Source organism: Dinoponera quadriceps, unplaced genomic scaffold, assembly GCF_001313825.1.
Source record: "Dinoponera quadriceps isolate SergipeBrazil2010 unplaced genomic scaffold, ASM131382v1 scaffold1565, whole genome shotgun sequence".
NCBI classification, from domain to species: Eukaryota; Metazoa; Arthropoda; class Insecta; order Hymenoptera; family Formicidae; genus Dinoponera; species Dinoponera quadriceps.
The window spans coordinates 2229690-2246867 of record NW_014556124.1 but is presented as its reverse complement, the minus strand read 5'-3'; the positions used below and the strand labels follow the sequence as shown (position 1 = coordinate 2246867).

The 17178-nt window shown below is 45.8% G+C and overlaps 1 protein-coding gene across 18 annotated transcripts in view; it reads right to left on the bottom strand.

Moving 5' to 3' along the window:
- Nucleotides 1-5877: 5877 nt before the first annotated feature.
- Nucleotides 5878-17178, bottom strand: part of LOC106746747 (serine/threonine-protein kinase mig-15) — a 40755-nt gene continuing 29454 nt past the window's right edge. For 13 of the 18 annotated variants that reach the window (XM_014623696.1, XM_014623706.1, XM_014623701.1 and 10 more), the window contains 6 exons: nucleotides 16619-16768; nucleotides 11830-12043; nucleotides 11364-11584; nucleotides 10927-11244; nucleotides 10176-10475; nucleotides 5878-9685 (listed from right to left, as the gene is read on the bottom strand). In XM_014623696.1, the coding sequence (XP_014479182.1) occupies nucleotides 9602-9685; nucleotides 10176-10475; nucleotides 10927-11244; nucleotides 11364-11584; nucleotides 11830-12043; nucleotides 16619-16768 (1287 nt within the window). In that variant the 3' untranslated portion in view covers nucleotides 5878-9601. Of the gene's footprint in view, nucleotides 9686-10175; nucleotides 10476-10926; nucleotides 11245-11363; nucleotides 11585-11829; nucleotides 12044-16618; nucleotides 16769-17178 lie in introns of those variants that run through there. The other 5 variants (XM_014623703.1, XM_014623713.1, XM_014623707.1 and 2 more) reach the window with 3 other exon arrangements.

Here is a 17178-nt window from a genome sequence, read left to right as displayed (position 1 = left end):
GGTTAAGACTGACGATTTATTTTTCACTGTGCGTAAGCACCTGAAGTTCGTCGATTCTAATTTCCAAGATACACCCTGTATACATTCTATTCGATTCACGCGGTGCGTACGTGACGCGTTAACCGCCGATATCGGTAGAAATAGGGCGAAGAACACGTGGGGAACACGAGAGAGGGGGGAAAAATTTCTTTGCCGAGGAAACGAGGAACGAGAGTGTGAGAACGGGGGAAGGGCGGAGAGAGGGGCTAGCGGAGAGGACGGAAAACGGAAAGCTTATTTTACGTAAGTGAGCGGGCAAAACGCGAGCTTGCACTCTGCGAGACGCGATTGTTACATTGTTATCGTTATATCATTACAATTGGGTCCGTAATTGCGCCGGAGCGACGCGGTCGGTGTGTGTCGCGCCATCGGCGCACCGCGATAAAGAGGAAGATACTCCGGTGCTCCCGGTGACTCGATACTCGCGATTAACGCGGAACCCAATAATAAATAGGGCAACGGTGAATCGGATTAATCGCCGTGCTCTCGCTTGCCGATCAATTCGGCGAGTATTACTCTTTCTCTCTCTCTCTCTCTCTCTCTCTCAAGCTCATTAGGAGCTGTTTAGTTGCGCAAGAATTTGCGGAAGTATTCCCTCATCCCTCTCCAATCTCTCTCACCCTCTCCCGTCCGTCGGCGCGTCCGTTACCGTATCGGCTACGCGCTTCGGCGTACGCGACTATCGTTTGCTCGTTAACGATAATGCCTCCGAGTTTAGAGAATACAAAAGTCCGTAGTACGAGCAATCAACTTACGTTCAAACGTTCCACGGTAATGGGAACCGAATCGCTTCCGACTGGGAAAAGCCGGCTCGGCTGGCTGCTACGGAGCAGGAATGAAACGAAGAAGGCGGAAGAGACGGGGGGAAGGCAGGAACCGGCGCTCCCGATTCCCGCCGCGCGCACAGGCTTGCATACAATTAACTCGGAAAACATAAGTTCTCCACCGTTCTTCCCCCGAGGGGGGAACGCGGCTCTCGTCCGACGTTCCTCGGACTCGGGAGCCCGGTGAGAGAGAAAGAGAGAGAGAGAGGAAGCCGTCGGCGAATTTTCGACGCCGTGCTTCGATCGGCGCGATTAAACCTGGAGCCAAAATCGCGTTACGTGAAGCCCGTTTTAGACGATCTATAATCCGCGACGGAATTCGGGGCAGAATTCTATTTGCTAGAAATTTGAAGAATCTGAATTTACAAATGCGCGCTCACACATACACACACACACACACACCCGGCCGCGCCGGTATCTATAAATCTTTGAATGTTGTTCGTATCGCGGCGCGTTGCGTAAAATTACAGCTAGCATTCTGTTGCGAATTCCATCGCGAATTATACAGCTCGTCTACACACGGTGTAGCGTCATATGTGTATATGTATGTATGTGCCGCTTGAATCCGCTATTTTTGACGATGCGACGTAGTCGCGTTAAATCAAATAACCGACTATACGCCCCCCTCTCCCCCCCCTTCCATGACCATCGGTATACCAGATGCGTTATAGGGTGAGAGGGGGAAGGGGGGATCGGGTTAAATCCAGGTGGGCGAAACTTTGCACGCTCGCCGATGCACCGCGGCGAACACTTTTAATACGTTTAGCGCGGCCGGGCGCGCAACTCTCGTCGTATAAACATATTCTCCGGTGTATATACTATCCCGCCCTCTCTCTCTCTCTCTCTCTTCCTCACTCTATCTCTCTTTCTCGCGCGCGCGCGCGTCATTACCCGCGGAAACGAAACTTTCCGATTCCCACGCCCAAGGGAGCGGGCGAATGGGCGGCCTTTAAGCGCCTGCACCGTTAATTACTGGCCATCATTAATACAGCCGCTGCCGCTGGTGGCCCCGACTCAACGCGGGAGACCGGCATTAAACTTCGGGCCGAAGATATCGGCCCGAGATCTCGCTTTCTCGACCTCCCCCCCCCCCCCCCCTCCTCCCCCCTTCTCCGATCCTCTTAATAATTACGCGCCACGGCGGACAGCGATCGTGCCAATAAGTAAGCCGGTTGGCCCATCTTAATTCGGCTATTACGACGTCTACAAGCAAGTTCTTACTCCCCCTTCCCCCTCCTCCGCTAAGTTGTCCCCAAAACACCGACGGAGACGATGGGGGAACAAGCGAGTCGCGTACGGGGCGATGGGAGAGGGGGAGGGGGGAGTTTAAAGTATTAAAGTTTAATAATTTTGTTGGCGCTGCGAAAACACCGATATACCGATCGTCGGGCGCGCGCACTCTACTTGCCAACAAAAACCGATATATCGGCTTTTGGGTATTACGAGGGGGTTAATAGTTCGTCCCGTTGGCCGGGAAGTCACGGCTAGCCCTGCAAAAGCTACGAGCACGCGAGTCACCAGCGAGTCACCTCGGCACAGAGAGAGAGAGAGAGAGAGAGAGAAAGCGCGCGCGGCGTACTTTTGTCTTGGCCATTTCTTTTTGGCATTCCGCTCGCTCGGTGGTACGGATTTGCCCGACCCGAAAGGCTAAAAGGATATATTCCGGCCCGAGCGTTCGTGGCGAAAAACGTGGGATCTATTTCCACGTCTCGGCAAATTCAGGCTCATCATCCCCACAGTCTCCTTCGGTGCTGGGAGTCTTGGGATTTTTATCAGGATTCCAAAATAGGTGTCCGAAAAAAAAGCGCTCACGCATGATGTGTATTATCTATCTATATAAATATTGAATGGTTTTTTTTTTTAATGTCCTGTATATGTTGTGTCAATGTTGTAGTGGCGACCACGGGAAACTCTCCAATATTATATGATACCACCGTGTCTCTTATTTCAGTTGCATATAAAGTATAATTGATCGCATTTATTTTAAATTGTTCGTACGTAATCAACGAAAAGCTGATGAAACGAGATGAAAGATAACGAAATAAATTTGCAAACACTGTGTTCTTTTAAACAAAACGGAGTTTTTAAATCTGTTTTAGCGGGAAGCCATTTTATTACCGTCGTTTCTCTTCGACCCATTATGCAGTCTCGCTGTAGTTGTAGAATCGATTTGATAACACTTAAAAAAATATAATCGTCGAGTTGTTAATTTTTTTTTAATATTATAGACGAAATTCTTGTTGAAAATGTAAAGGCCACATACCGCCTTCTCCTCTGCGTGCGTTTCAAATTACATTTACATATTATATCTTTAGCATTTTAATTATTAGTTAGGATCTTACATAATCAATGAAAGCCAATCTGACAGAATCGATATTAGTCAGTGTTAATATTTAAACGGTTAAGGAGGAAATTAATAAATTAACCGGGAGAATTTGTAGATTCTAAAATGCCCGTAGGATTTGCCTGCCATTGACTTTCACACGACGACACGAGGACTTTCTCCACGACCGAGGAGATCGTCGACAATATATTTCGATTCCTTATTCAATTTCGAATAAATGAGTGAAAAAAAAAGTTGGTAACTCGCAATAGGTAAATAACAACGTTCATTTGTTTACATCGACGCGCAGCGGCGCGAACTGGACGCGGCGCGCTGTTAGTAAATCATTTGCGTGTATTTTTTGATGAAAATGGGAAAATTTGGATATTATTTTATTATCTTATTAAAATAAAACATAGTTCTACGTAGCATGTAATTTGTTTAAACAAATACATAAAAGTTATAAACGATTAGAAATTACATGTACTTCTCAATCAGTTACGACAATAATTTTTATGAGTCAGTCGCTCTCTTCCGAATAATGATAGACAATCTTTTAGAGAAAATCGAATTTTCAACAACTTGACTTTCGGAATCGAAAGTAGAATCGATTTATTAAAAAATCGAACTAAGAGAATCGATTTCCCAAAAATCGCATGCATTGAGCGTTTAAACATGTTTTTTTTCTCTTTCATAAGTATATCTAAATTTCAAGCTACTAAATTTCAAGTTAATTGGTCGTACTTGCGCAAGAGAATAATTCGACCCACATAAAGTATAATATGTTTTAAGAAAAGTGAAAATAAACATTTGATATATTATTTAAGGCTCTTAATTCGTCGCTGCTGAACTCTCTGTTTGATGACGTCAAAAGCGAAAAAGCGCTTGTCAAGTCTTCTTGCGTTATACGTTCAAATAAATACCTGAAAATTGGCGATCGATTCAGCACACTTGTGAAAACGTCTGAGTGCTTTCCATCAATCTGATCAATCAATCAGTAACCGTGAAATTAACGTTACAAAAATCATTAGGAAAGATAGGTTAAAAACGCGAGTTGCATGTTACATTAATTTTCGGCCATTCATTGGTTGAGGTTAAAGGGAAGCGCCCGAATATTTTTACAAGTGTGCCAGATCGATCACGAGTATAGTTTTGTGCGTATATTCTCCCACCTTTTATTCTATGTACTATTTTGTTACAATAAATATATGTAAAATGAGACAATTTCCTTCTTTATGAGAAAATTATTTTTCGTTTCAAATTTTTTTTATTTAAGATAAAGATACATATTCGTTGAAAAGTCTAACAATTGCACTCATTAATCGAAACATTAGTTTCCATGGAGCCTGACGATGATAAAATTTGTTTTTGGATGCAATAAAATTCATTAAATTGATTAAATTTGAAGAAATCCTTTCCCCAGTATATTCAGTTTCACCTGCATACCATGGGAACCAAGAAAGATTTGGGACACCCTGTAGACAGTACTTCCCTTCTCACCTCATTTCTGTCTCATTTCCTCCCGCAGCACCTGGCATTTCAGCGTGCATAGAATTCAATGATTCAAGCACGCAGGAGGATTGATTGAAAAAATAACGATTTTCTGGAAATCGAATCGAGACGACCCCGTCGCCGCTTCCGAGGTGCAGATTTGTACGCGGAAGAGATGCACCGGCCGATTCGCCTCGACGTTGGCGCGCTGCGTCGGTAGTTTCCAATAGTCGCGCGAAACGAGCGGGCGGAAATTGGCAAACGATTAAGTCCGAGCCGTTTAGGAAAGCGCGAAAGGAAATTCGATCGGCCAGGAAGCGCGTGTATCCTGGAGCGCCACGACACGACGGTGGTAACCGAGTGCTGCAGGTCCTCCGATAAGCATCGTTATACAGCTGCGACGACTGCACCAATCGAGAGCCGTTTCTCCGAACGCGGAATACCGAGGCGGCGGAGATCGCCTTAGTTACGTCCGGTGTGTGTTACGTGCGCGCTCGCGAATTAGCAACGGTAACTTATCTTTGCAACCGGGGGCACAAGCTCTGGCGAAACTTTCCCCGATCGTCGCCCTTTGACGGAAGAGGAAATCGCGATAACACGCCCGGCTCATCGCCGACCGGCTACTTCTCAGAGAGGGCAAGACTGAAGAAGAAACGCACCGCCGATGAAATTACGAATGTCCGTATATTTGACCTTAGCAATATAGCGTATGAATAGTAATAATAATAATAATAATAAAAATAATGATCGCCGTAGTGTCATAATACACACATCGCGCGCCTGACGACTCGTGAAACGCGCNGGGGGGGGGGGGGATATAAGAATCGTAATAATAATACAATCGATCGCTTCTTCTGTGGCAATAATAATCGTCGTTATTATCACTTGTTGAAAAAATACTTATATCGTGTACCACCATTATGTGTAAGAACGAAAGAAAGAAACGTTCATCATCACTACCATCTTTGGGAAACGACGGTACTGGAGAAAGGAATACGTAGGGGAGCGAAAATGTGCCCGGTATACGGAAACTCTCTCTCTCTTTCTCTCTCGTCATCGAGAGGAGGGGAGAAGAAGTGACGAGTGAAAAAGGAAAGGGGGGAAAAAGATGTGGTCTCCTCGTATAAAATTAGTTCGCAGGTCTAGAGGTTACGAGATAATTCATAATGTTTACCGTTACAGTGTTTTTTTTTTCTTTTCTTTTTATGCAAATTCCTGTTAATCGTAAATAAGCGCCCGGAGGTGCGCTATTTTTTGCCAGAAAACACTTGTCGCTCACTAAACGTTCTCTCTCACTAATTCTCTCTCTCTCTCTCTCTCTCTCTCTCTCTCTCTCTCTCTCTCATTCTCGTTCTCTCTATGCACTCACTCTCCCCCTCTTTCGTTCAATTTGTCTCACTCGTTCTCCGACCTCGCGCGGATAAAAAGCTTTTTCTCCTCGTTTTAAAAAGCAGTCTTTCGTTGCACTACGCGGAGCCTCCGTCCCTTCCTGTGCGCCTCCTCGTTTAATAACGGTATATAAAAAACGTATCGCGCCGCGCGTGCGAACGTGATCTACCGATATCTACGCTACCAACTGACGAGCCAGCACACCTCTCAGTGGTGCGGATTCAAGATTCCAGACGATTGTGGGACAAACGTTACACACGACTCCGTCTCCGGCGGCGATCGCGGCAACCATGGCACAGCGCGCCGTGAAATCGCTGTCGACGAGGCATCAGAAGTTTTATCATCCCCCGCGTGTTTCCCGTGGCACGTCGTGTATTTATTTATTTATTTACAAATAAATAAATGAGTGTGTACAATCTCGCTCGCGCTTTCGTCCTCGATCGGTCAACGAAAAACCACTCCCCCCCCCTCTCTCTCTCTCTTTTTTTCTCTTCCATCCGGTGTTTTTTACGTCTCTAATCTAATCAACGTGCCGCCAAATAAGGCGCCGTGTAGAACGTATATTCGCGATTTGTTAGTTCGCTTCGCGTTAAATCGCGTTTATCGTAAAAAAAAAAGTCGATCGCTTCGGCGCGATCGAAAGCGCGCCACGAGAGCGAAGATATGTCGACCTACACTGCCGCTGAACACACACACACGCGAAGAAAAAGCCGGAGAAAAGAAGACATCGTCGGGATATATATATATAAATATATATATCGCTTACCGCAAATCCGCTCTATATCCTCGTTACCGGCGCCAATTGTCTTATTCTCGGCCGAATCTTCGAAGTTTGAGAACGAGTAATCGCGATTAGTTCGTCTCTTAATTGGTTGACTTTTAATTCTCCCGTCGCGCTTGGCTCCCGTCACGTGTCTCACGTTGGTAACGTTAATTAAATGTACTCCGCTGTCTCTCTCTATCTCTCTTTCTCTTTCCCGCGACCCGCTATCGGTGAGACACTCCTGGCTGTAACATATTACGTATAATAACGCTAATTGCGTTTACGTCCAATAATTCTGATATCGAACAACGTGAACAAAGAGTTAACTTATAATTTACACTCTCCTTCTCTCTACATTTTTCTCGTAGCTCGTTTCTGCCCTTCATCGTTATTAACGTCATAAGCCCGCTCGAGGATAATCCAACATCGATAAAATCGCGACGACAATTATTAAGGATTCCCTTTCAACCGCGGAGTATCTTTAAGATTATGAGATCAGATCGTAATAACGCTTCGAGGCGGAACTGGGAGCGGCGCGCGAAGGAACGAGCAGGTAAACGGAAGGGCCGGGACGCTCCTCACTTAATAGTGCGCGTAGTCTCGCTAAGTTACAAATTTCTTACAAAAAGCCGAAGACTATCGTCGTCGTCGTCGTCGTCTCGCTCACGTTGCTCGTCACACACATCATGACGAAACTATGGACGCGTGCTTCGCGCGTGGATTTATCATTTCTTCTTCTTCTGTTTTCCTTTTACGTTAATACAGGGACGCGTGTATCAAACGTAAGTTTCGAAACTCTGTTTTCACTCGAAGATACCGTGGAGAAACAGAAACTCGGCTACTTGTAGTCTCGTCACATCGTGCGCGTCACGAAAAGTCCCTACGGTATATATAATTAATATCTAATCTCGTTTTTTCTCCTCCTTTTGTAAAAATGCGTCTCGTCCGCGATGCCTCTCTCTCTCTCTCTCTCTCTCTCTCTCTCTCTCTCTCTCTCTCTCCCTCTCTCTCTCTCTCTCTTTCTCTCTACCGTTTTCTAACGTCGACTCGCATAGTCGTCGTCGTCGTCGTCGTAGTTTTCGTTTTCGCACTTGTCCGCGCGAGCCTCGCGGCGGAAAGAATCCCCCACCTGCTATAACTATACAATTAATTAACATTAGTAATTACTCTCGCTTAATACTAATTTTTATTATGATATCGCGTCGTGCGTCACGATGTGTCGTCGTCGTCGTTTCCGTGTTATCGGCGGTGCCTCGGCGGCGTTTGTCGCGTGACACGTGCGTTTGCCTCGCGACGTCTCCCCCTTTTTCATTCTCACTAAGGTCACCGCTACTCGCGCGTTTACACCGCTGCTAACGCGGTGGAACGCCTTTCCTCTCACTGAAAAAATTAACAAACTACGTCGCCGAGAAAGAATCACAAGCGCGAACACGGCACACGCGAGGCTCTTAGTTCCTTCATGCTTCGTGATCCCCTTCGACGATACCACGATTCGATTATTTCCGAGCGTCTCCTTGCCTTGCTTGAAGCAAGAAAAGTCTCTCACTCTCTCCCTCCCTCTCTCTCTCTCTCTCTCTCTCTCTCTCTCTCTCTCTCTCTCTCTCTCGTTCTGTTTCGTTCTGTCGGAAGTTTGTCTCTCGAAACAGACAGACCAATCCGTCGAATATTGCACGAGTTTCCTCACACTGAAAATAGTATCGTTCGCACGATATGATCGACCGTCTCTCTCTCTCTCTCTCTCTCTCTGCGTCACTGGTAATTCGTCAGCGCTGTCCCCAGTTCTCTTACGTCTACTACACACCTCCTACTCTCTCGCATACTAGAAAGATCAGCACAAATGAAGTTCATGCTTTATTACGTCGTTCTAAATTATATTCACCGTATAAAACACTCTTATGTCATTATCTAATTCGATCAGACGCAGTAAAATACACTTTTTTTTGTTCCGTCGTGTTAACATTAAAGTTCCTTCGAGAATTAAGAGTTTACGTGTACATATGCCAAACAAGTACAAGACTTATCGGTAGAGTGCGTGTGTGTTGTGTGTGTGTGTGTGTGTGTGTGTGTGTGTGTGTGTGTTCGTGTGTGTGTGTGGTAATTAAAGCGGTAGGTTTATATTAAAAAATGAAAAGAGAGAGAGAAATAATACATATATAGTAGGGAATACTTTTGTAATACGATTTACCAGCGTGCAAATGTAACTCTCGCCGTGGGCACTTCTCTCGCGAGAGGAAAAAGATCCTCTNTCTCTCTCTCTCTCTCTCTCTCTCTCTCTCTCTCTCTCTCTCTCTCTCTCTCCCTCTGCGTTCGTTTTCAGCACGTTTAGGCCGCGCCGCGCAGTCCGCAGGGCGAGCAAGTGAGAAAACAGAGGAATCTCTTGACGAGTAGATTCACGAACATTAACGTCCCGGGCGCGCTTCGCAGCGGAGGCAGCCGTGAGTACCGCTGGAACCTGTCGTCGTACTCTTCGTCCTCCTCGTAGTCGTAATTGTACGAAAGATTACGCGAATAATGATAACGATTCAGACGATATTGATGCTGCTGCTGCTGATGATAATGATACTGCTGCTGCTGGTGATATTGATAAAGATGTTGGCTACGGTGTACGCACTTCCTGGTCTCCAACAAGGCGCTGGATCCTGGCAGTGGAGGGCGGGTCGTGAGCGTGCGCGCTGACGCTGTGTATCCCGAAACGCGTGGAGAATTGTGATGCGACGACGGTTGTGTCCGCGTAGGTAATCGTGGTGGGGCCAGACTCGGCCTCATTCGGGATCACCAGTTGGCCATGCCCGGTTTGTTCAGGGTCATGAAGTAAATCTGGCACGAACTACCGCCCTTCGCCGACGAGAAGAATACCTGGGAGAAGCGCGGGATGCGTTAGGAACGCGACCCTTCCCCAAGTGTCGTTTATCTTACGCGACAATATAAAGGCCGTTCCACAATAGCGTAAACGTAAGCGTATGGTTGTGGGTATAATGGTAGCAGTTGAATGATGTACAACAGATTAAAAGATCTACAACGGTGTGAAGATACATCGTGGCTTGATTACGGCAACCAATCAGAATTAGCAGTTGTCTTCACGCTCGTTTCCGTTGTATCGAAAAGAACGATAGTGGCATGAACGGATGAATAACGGCATTCTGATTGGTTGGTTCTTACATCTTACGCCGTTGCGGTGTTGAAAGATGGTTGAACTTCAACAACCTTTCACAATACAACCACATTCGACTACGTGTTTGTCCTACTGTAGAACGGCCTTTAGAGGAGCAATCGCGTTCAAAAGGGAGCGGGGGTGCGCGATTGTAACGCGGGGTGATGACGATTGATTGAACGATGCGAGTCATACCTTATCGTTACGTTCGCAGAGGAACTTGAGCCGTTGAGCCTTCTTGTGCATGAAGACACCGTCGAGGTGGCCGCTCTCCACGCTTCTGATCTCGATCGCCTTGTTACCCCAGCCCATGATCTGTCCTGTACCGATATATGCGACGCTCGTGGGCATTTCGCCCCATTGAAGGACCATCGTCTTCGAGACCCTGCCGTATGTATTCACGTAGACACCCTCGTTGTCGTAACAGAGCAGCAACTGCATACCGTTGCTGTTTGGTAGCGCCACTATACAGTGCGGGCAAATGGGGCCTTGAGTCTGAAAAGTCGCGGAAAGTGCGAGAGAGAGAGAGAGAGAGAGAGAGAGAGAGAGAGAGAGAACGTGTTAATGTGAAATAATACAAACATCTTTCTAGAAATGATAAATCTTTATCGATACACTCAGTCAGGATATGCTCTTCTAATCTCGGTAATGAGATCTTTCATCCTATAGTTTACTAATTAAACCGATACTCTCTAATTGCACAGCATTTTGTTCCACTCCCCAGAATTAGTCCCACCAACAGCTTCGGCATTTCAAATCTCCGAGCCGAGTTCAAAACTCCAAATAATTCGACCTCGAAACTTCGGAACTTCGTCGTCGAATATCGAATTATACCGGAGTTTCAAAGCTCCGAGAATATGTCGAGTAGCTTTACGTGGAATAGTTCGAAGGGGAGGAGGAAAGGGAAGGGGGGGATACGAGCGGGAATATAATCTTTTCAACTTACATGCTTCGGTAGATATATGTCGTAAACCGTTGCCGAGTCCAAGTCGACCGCATGAAAGCCATCTGCGCTACCGTAGATCACCTTCAGCCTCGTGCCCTCCTCGACTGTGAGATCGACCAGGAGCGGTCTGTGCGCGAGCTCGCCGAAGGACTTGAAAGCCATGAATTTGTGATACGGCTTCGGCGCCCACGCGTAAATCTCGATGGAATCCTTCAGCGCGATCACGAGGAACTTTATCCTCTCGTATTTCACTATCTTAAAATGCACAGCGCCCTGCAGATCGCCCACGTTAATCCAGCCGTTGCGCCGTTCGACTTGCTGCGAATATAAAAGAACGATATAAAGTTCGGATAAAGTAAGGAGATCAGCGGGAGATAAACGCTCGTTCAAAGAGAGAGAAAGAGAGAGAGAGCTTTTATTGCGAAGGCACAACTTACGTCACTGTGACCGTCCGTGCGCAGGATCTTGCTCTTCAGCCAGGAAAGATAATAGACGCGCACCCGGTTCTTCTTGCCGCTGATCGTCACCAGAATGTTCTGACCCTCGAGCACCTCCATCTGTTGGAAACGTCTTCTGCTGATCAACTGGTAAACCTTGCCCTGTCCGCTCCTGTCCAACAGCATCAAACCGTTCTCGGTGCCGATTAACAGGTTGACTCCTGCAAATGGGACAATGCCAGTAAGTACCAGGGGCAAGGGTGCTTGTGCGTGTTTTATTCGTTAAGGAGGTTTTGTTGTAACAATCATTTTGTTTCAACACTTAAAATTTCAATAGTGAAATCAATTTACAGAAACGTTATTCTGCTTGGTAAATATTAAATGAATAAACCGGCCGTCTCGCATGCTACCTGAAAATACGACACACTAAGGCCTTACACGACCTCCACAACAGCTTTCAACTCACCCCATAACGCGGCACATAGGATCTCGCTGTTGAAGCGCTTCTTGTACTTGCGTATCTCGGGCGTATCCGACGCTAAGTCGTGACTGGTGGGGGTCACGTTGACGTTCACGTGGGACTCTCTCCTCGCCGGTCCGGCTCCAAATCCGAACGTGAGGAAGGACCTCTGCTTCTGTTGGAGCGCAAACGGGGGAGGTGACTTAACCGCTTGGCGATACTGCAACAGAGACGACTTTGCCGTTTTGAGGGACTCCAGCGAGGAGCGTCGGTATACGTCGCTCGTCAAGCTCCAGGAATGAAAGATCTAAACTACTCCGTAAACGCAGAGAGAGTGAAGGGGAAAAAAAACTGCACTAGCAAGAGAGTCCATCATCCTCAATCTCGAATAATCGCACAAACACAATCCACAAATGGTGAGATGTACAGAGAGAGACGCGCGAGGTTTTTTTAAACAGAGCGAGAAAACAACGCATGCACAGAGGATAAATAAAGGAGAAAAGAAAACAAAAAAGAAACGAGGAAGAAGAAAAACCAAGAGAGAGAGAGAGAGAGAGAAAAAAAAAGGAAGACAAATCACACAGCCGAGTCAAATATGCGCCGCTACATCTACATTGCAGCATTGTTGTTCCGCAGAAACAAGTGCACCTCAATCGCAAATTAAAGGAAGGAAGCTGTACGTCACGCGGAGTGTGACGCGTATGTATGAGTATAACGTGAAGGTGAAGGAGGAGTGCACAGACATTCTCACATGAAACCCATGTACAGTCGAGGGGGATGATGCGTGGACGTTAAGAGAGCGAGAGGATCAAGCAAATCTCAAACCAACCAACCAAAGTGAGCGGTTTAATGGCGGCATATCCGCACGCGCGCACACACACATGACTACGTTAGCTTGTTATAAGACTGTGTCTTTCGTTATTCCCGAGCACGCGCTCGACGGGATTAAGAGAAAACGTTCGCGTCACGGAAACGGGGGGAGGGTGAGAGATCCGCGCGCTCGTCTCCCGAGCGCGTGTGATCCACCAGCGAGAAACAAAAACCCAGAGGACAGAAGAGGGGACAGAAGAAGGAAGAGAGAGATGTATATATAATGTATATGTGAGAGCAACGGAAAGCAACACGGTGGTCGGCGTGTCGGCGTGTTAGAGAGAGATTTATCTCGGGCGCGAGACACCAAGGAGAGAATCAAGAGTTCTTTAAAAGACCCCACAGAAACCAGCAACAGAAAGAGGAGGAGATATGTATATATATATGTATGTATAAAAACGACCTGGCGCGTACACAAACTGGCATTCAACTCGCGGTGCATATATATATATATATATATAATTAACGAAAAGAAGGGGGGGATCAAACACGATCGAGAGAGAGCAAAGGTATATAATAAAAACACGAGGGTCTGTACCTCCGGTCTCCTCCCCTCGCGCCCGCGAACGCGCGCGCGAGCCCGAAGAGGGAGGCGGAGGGGGAGTGGCGGTAAACAACGGTTGAGAAATCGTAAATGGATGAATAGAGAGAATACTTACATTGCAATTAGTATTGGGATTGGAATGGTGAGTAGAGGGCCCTGCCCATCGGGTTAGAGCTCCCGCGTGTCCCACAACACACAACATAATCCTGAATTAGTCACGCTGGACAACCGTACAATTGCCGACGCTTACGGGGTTCCCCACGTGAAACGGAGACGACGCTAGACGACGCCCGCACGATCTATCTCTCTGTCATCAATAATCTCTCTTACACACGCGACACGGTCCGTAGACTCAGCCTAAGGGGGGATTCTACGTTCTAGGCCACCCCTAGGATTCGAGCAAGGTTCGAGCAACACGTTCAAATTAACTGGCTGGCTCACGGAAGTGGATCCCGATCGCCGGTGGTTCTCGCGTCTCCTCCGGTTGCACGTGGATTACCGATAAACTCGCGAGATATACAGGTCTGTGCTCTCGCGCGCAGTCCGTGCGTTCTGTATTCGTCGTCGTCGTCTGCGACGACGCGACCGGACGTTTCTCACCTCTGGCATCACGACGCACCCCGACGCGTGTCTTAAATCAGGGAGAAAAACGAAGAAGAACCGTGCGACGCTCACTGTGCGTGCGTGTGTGTGTAAGTGTGCAACGCGAGCCGATGGGGGAGCACGGGAATACATTTAAAAATAAAAGACAAAATATCGGCCATACGCACGTGAGGTGTGCTGCCCTTGTCGGGTGTAAGGTAAAAAAAAAAAAGTTACAGTGCGCGTGTGTGTAGGTAAGTGTGACGTTCGCGCGACGAGAGTTGCGATATGTATGAGATCGCACCGTCGAGACTCCTTTGACCCGACGTAAAACTGAAAGGCTCGAAGGTTAAGGGTCGAAGTGACGCGCACGCAGAACAAAATAGCTCTATCTCCGTTCTAGACTAGTGGTTTAACATTCATCCTTCCTTCTTTCCTTCCTTCCTCTCTCTCTCTCTCTCTCTGTCCTTCCAAATTTCTCGTTCACCAACAGCGAGGATAACGACCACACTTCGGAGATCCTCGAACTGGCTGTCTCTAAGAACATACACGGTTTCCTACGCTTCCGCTAAAATATCGAGGTACGCACCTCCTACCGCTAATGCCGCGCGAATGCGTCGAAAGGGCATCTCTTCGAGCACGACTAACTGCGCACACGATAATTCTTTGCTTATGCACAAAGGAAAAAAAAATATATGTATATGAAGAAAAATGAGAGAGAGAACGTAAACAAAAATCGATACCGTGTACAATGTATCTGAACCAGTAGCTAAAGTTCAAAACGAAGTAAGAATGCAACCAAGAGAAAACGAGACAACAGATCGATACATGTGTGTATATATATATAAATATATATATATAGTCAACAAAATGCACTTTATAGACTAATCACGGACAATGAACAAGACATCGACACAAAGCATAAGCCGCCCCCTGTGTAAACCCTCAAACTTAAGCATGTACATGGATATGTATATGTAAATACATATAGATATATCGGTAAGACTTTAGTAAGCTATCCACCGTCGATTTTGATGAAATTTTACAGGTACGCAGTATAAACTAAATGCAATCGAAGCCGCAAGTGCGAAGTTGCGAAAATGCCTGGTATATCGAAATCTTGCGGAAATGTCTGGCCTCATATCGAAATCTTGAAAAACGTTAATTAAGCCGAATAATTAAAATTTGAATTTCTCGGGAACCAGGCGTTCCCGCGACTTCGCACTGCCGTAGCTTCGATTATATTTCGTACAAGTGCCATGTATCTGCAAGATTTCATCAAAATTAGAGGTGAGTAGCATGCTAAAGTTAAGCCTAGATATTTCTCTCCTATTATATTATACATGAATCGCACACGGTCGATCCGACACACAGCCGAGTGCTACGTGTCGAGGCGTCGGGAATGAGCTCGCGTGTTACGGTGTCATTACTCTGTCGTTGCCACTAGCCTCCTCGAGCCCGACGACAGAAGTAAAGCGACATCATCATACTGAATGAGGTTTGCGGGTGAACACAGTACCACACGCGCTACGTACCTATTTTACGACGTACGATGCTCAGAGATAATCTGACGATTATAAAAATATACACAATAATAGAGAGACCACGTTCTCGACCCAATCAAAAAGCATTACTTCTCGGATACAGTCCGATATAAGACGATCAAAAAAAAAAAAAGAAAGGCATTCTCATTACTACTGAACGAAACGATATAATCATTCAGAGTCTTCGTCGCGATCATATTGTGTAAACGTAAACGACGTTCGCACGTCACATCGCTCACAAGACTCACGCCTCGACGATTAAACATATACGTCTTTGTAAAGAGTAGATAGATAAATAAATAAATGAATAAAGAGAGGTAATGGGAAAGTGCCAAGTGTGCGCGCATTCGCTCGCTTACGCCGCTTAAGCTCGTTGCAGCGCGTTGAGGAGGTTGTAAGATTCAGTGTTATATTTCCGGTGGAGCATCAAGAGGACCACTCATAAATTTAGTATTTGTCAAGCAAAATTACGTTCTTACACGTTATTATCTGAGTAATAAATATTAATTAAAAATGAAGTTGACTTGTACATACATACAAAATATATATACAAAATATTACAATTTCAAAAATATTATTTTTTTACTTTTCTGATTCATGCTACATTTGTGCATCAGTTGATCTAATAATACAAGTATTTAAATATCTGCATATACATATATATTTTTCTTAGTATTACTACTACGATAAGTACAAGATACGTTACGATAAAGTATTTAAGTAAATACAAGATTACGTTACGATAAAATATTTTCGAAACAAAAATGGCCAATAATTTTGAAATTTGAACATAATCTCTGCATATTAGCCTTTAATATCACAGTAGTTTTCCACCAAAATTTTATTTTTTAGTTTAGAAGATATTAAAGAAATAATTAAAAATAGCTGATCTCGAGGAGATCCATAGAAAGTGTCAACTTTAGTCGCAAATAACTCCTGAATGATCAGTTGTTTTTTTTTCTAATTGCACGAGCAAGTTGAATAATACTTCAATGTATACGCAGTGCAAATGTCATCGAATTCTATCAGACTCATTTCACCTGTCAACCTCCTTTAAACTGACATCGAGAGACGCGTCAGATTTTCTTGAGCGTCAGAATTCCGTGGAGTGTAACGCATTAACGTCAAGCAGCTCACGGGCGTTTATTCTCATTCATCCCGTGCCAAGAGACAACGAGGCGTACACGAGTGCGCGCACATACTGACAATGTAAGAAAAAGAGAATGATACATATAAACGGACGAATGAATCTGACCTCCTCACTGGTTGACTTGTCCTGTCGTTGACCCGGCGAAGAAGTCAGGAGATCCGGTAAGACCGAACTGGGTCGCGAGCCTGGTGACGAGTCGGATCTTTGGAAATCACCGCCGCCTCCGCTTCTTGAACGATCACCACCCTCGCGATTCTGCAAAGCAGCGACGCTCGATTTAGCAAAGAGAGAAGGAGGAGGAGGAAAACGTGAAATGCAGCGAGAGTAAGAGAAAGAGTGGACGTAGAAAAGACACGATCAGAATCTGAACCTCTTTCTCTTTCTCCCTCTCTCTCTCTCTTTCTTTCTATTTTACATCGTCTCCCGCCCTCCCCCCGTGAGATTTCACTCTCGTCTCATCCCAAACACAGAGGAACTGATACTGCAGTTACAAAGTTACAATTGGCTTTACATTTGTCGTCTACGATATTCAGATATCGATAATGCGATAACAGACATAAGATAGAGAGCAAGTCGCGCGGATTAGAAGTGGAAAGAATGGTGAGAGCGTAAAAATATCGAGAGGCAAGGGCCAGGGATCGATGGCTAACGAGGGGAAGTGTCGC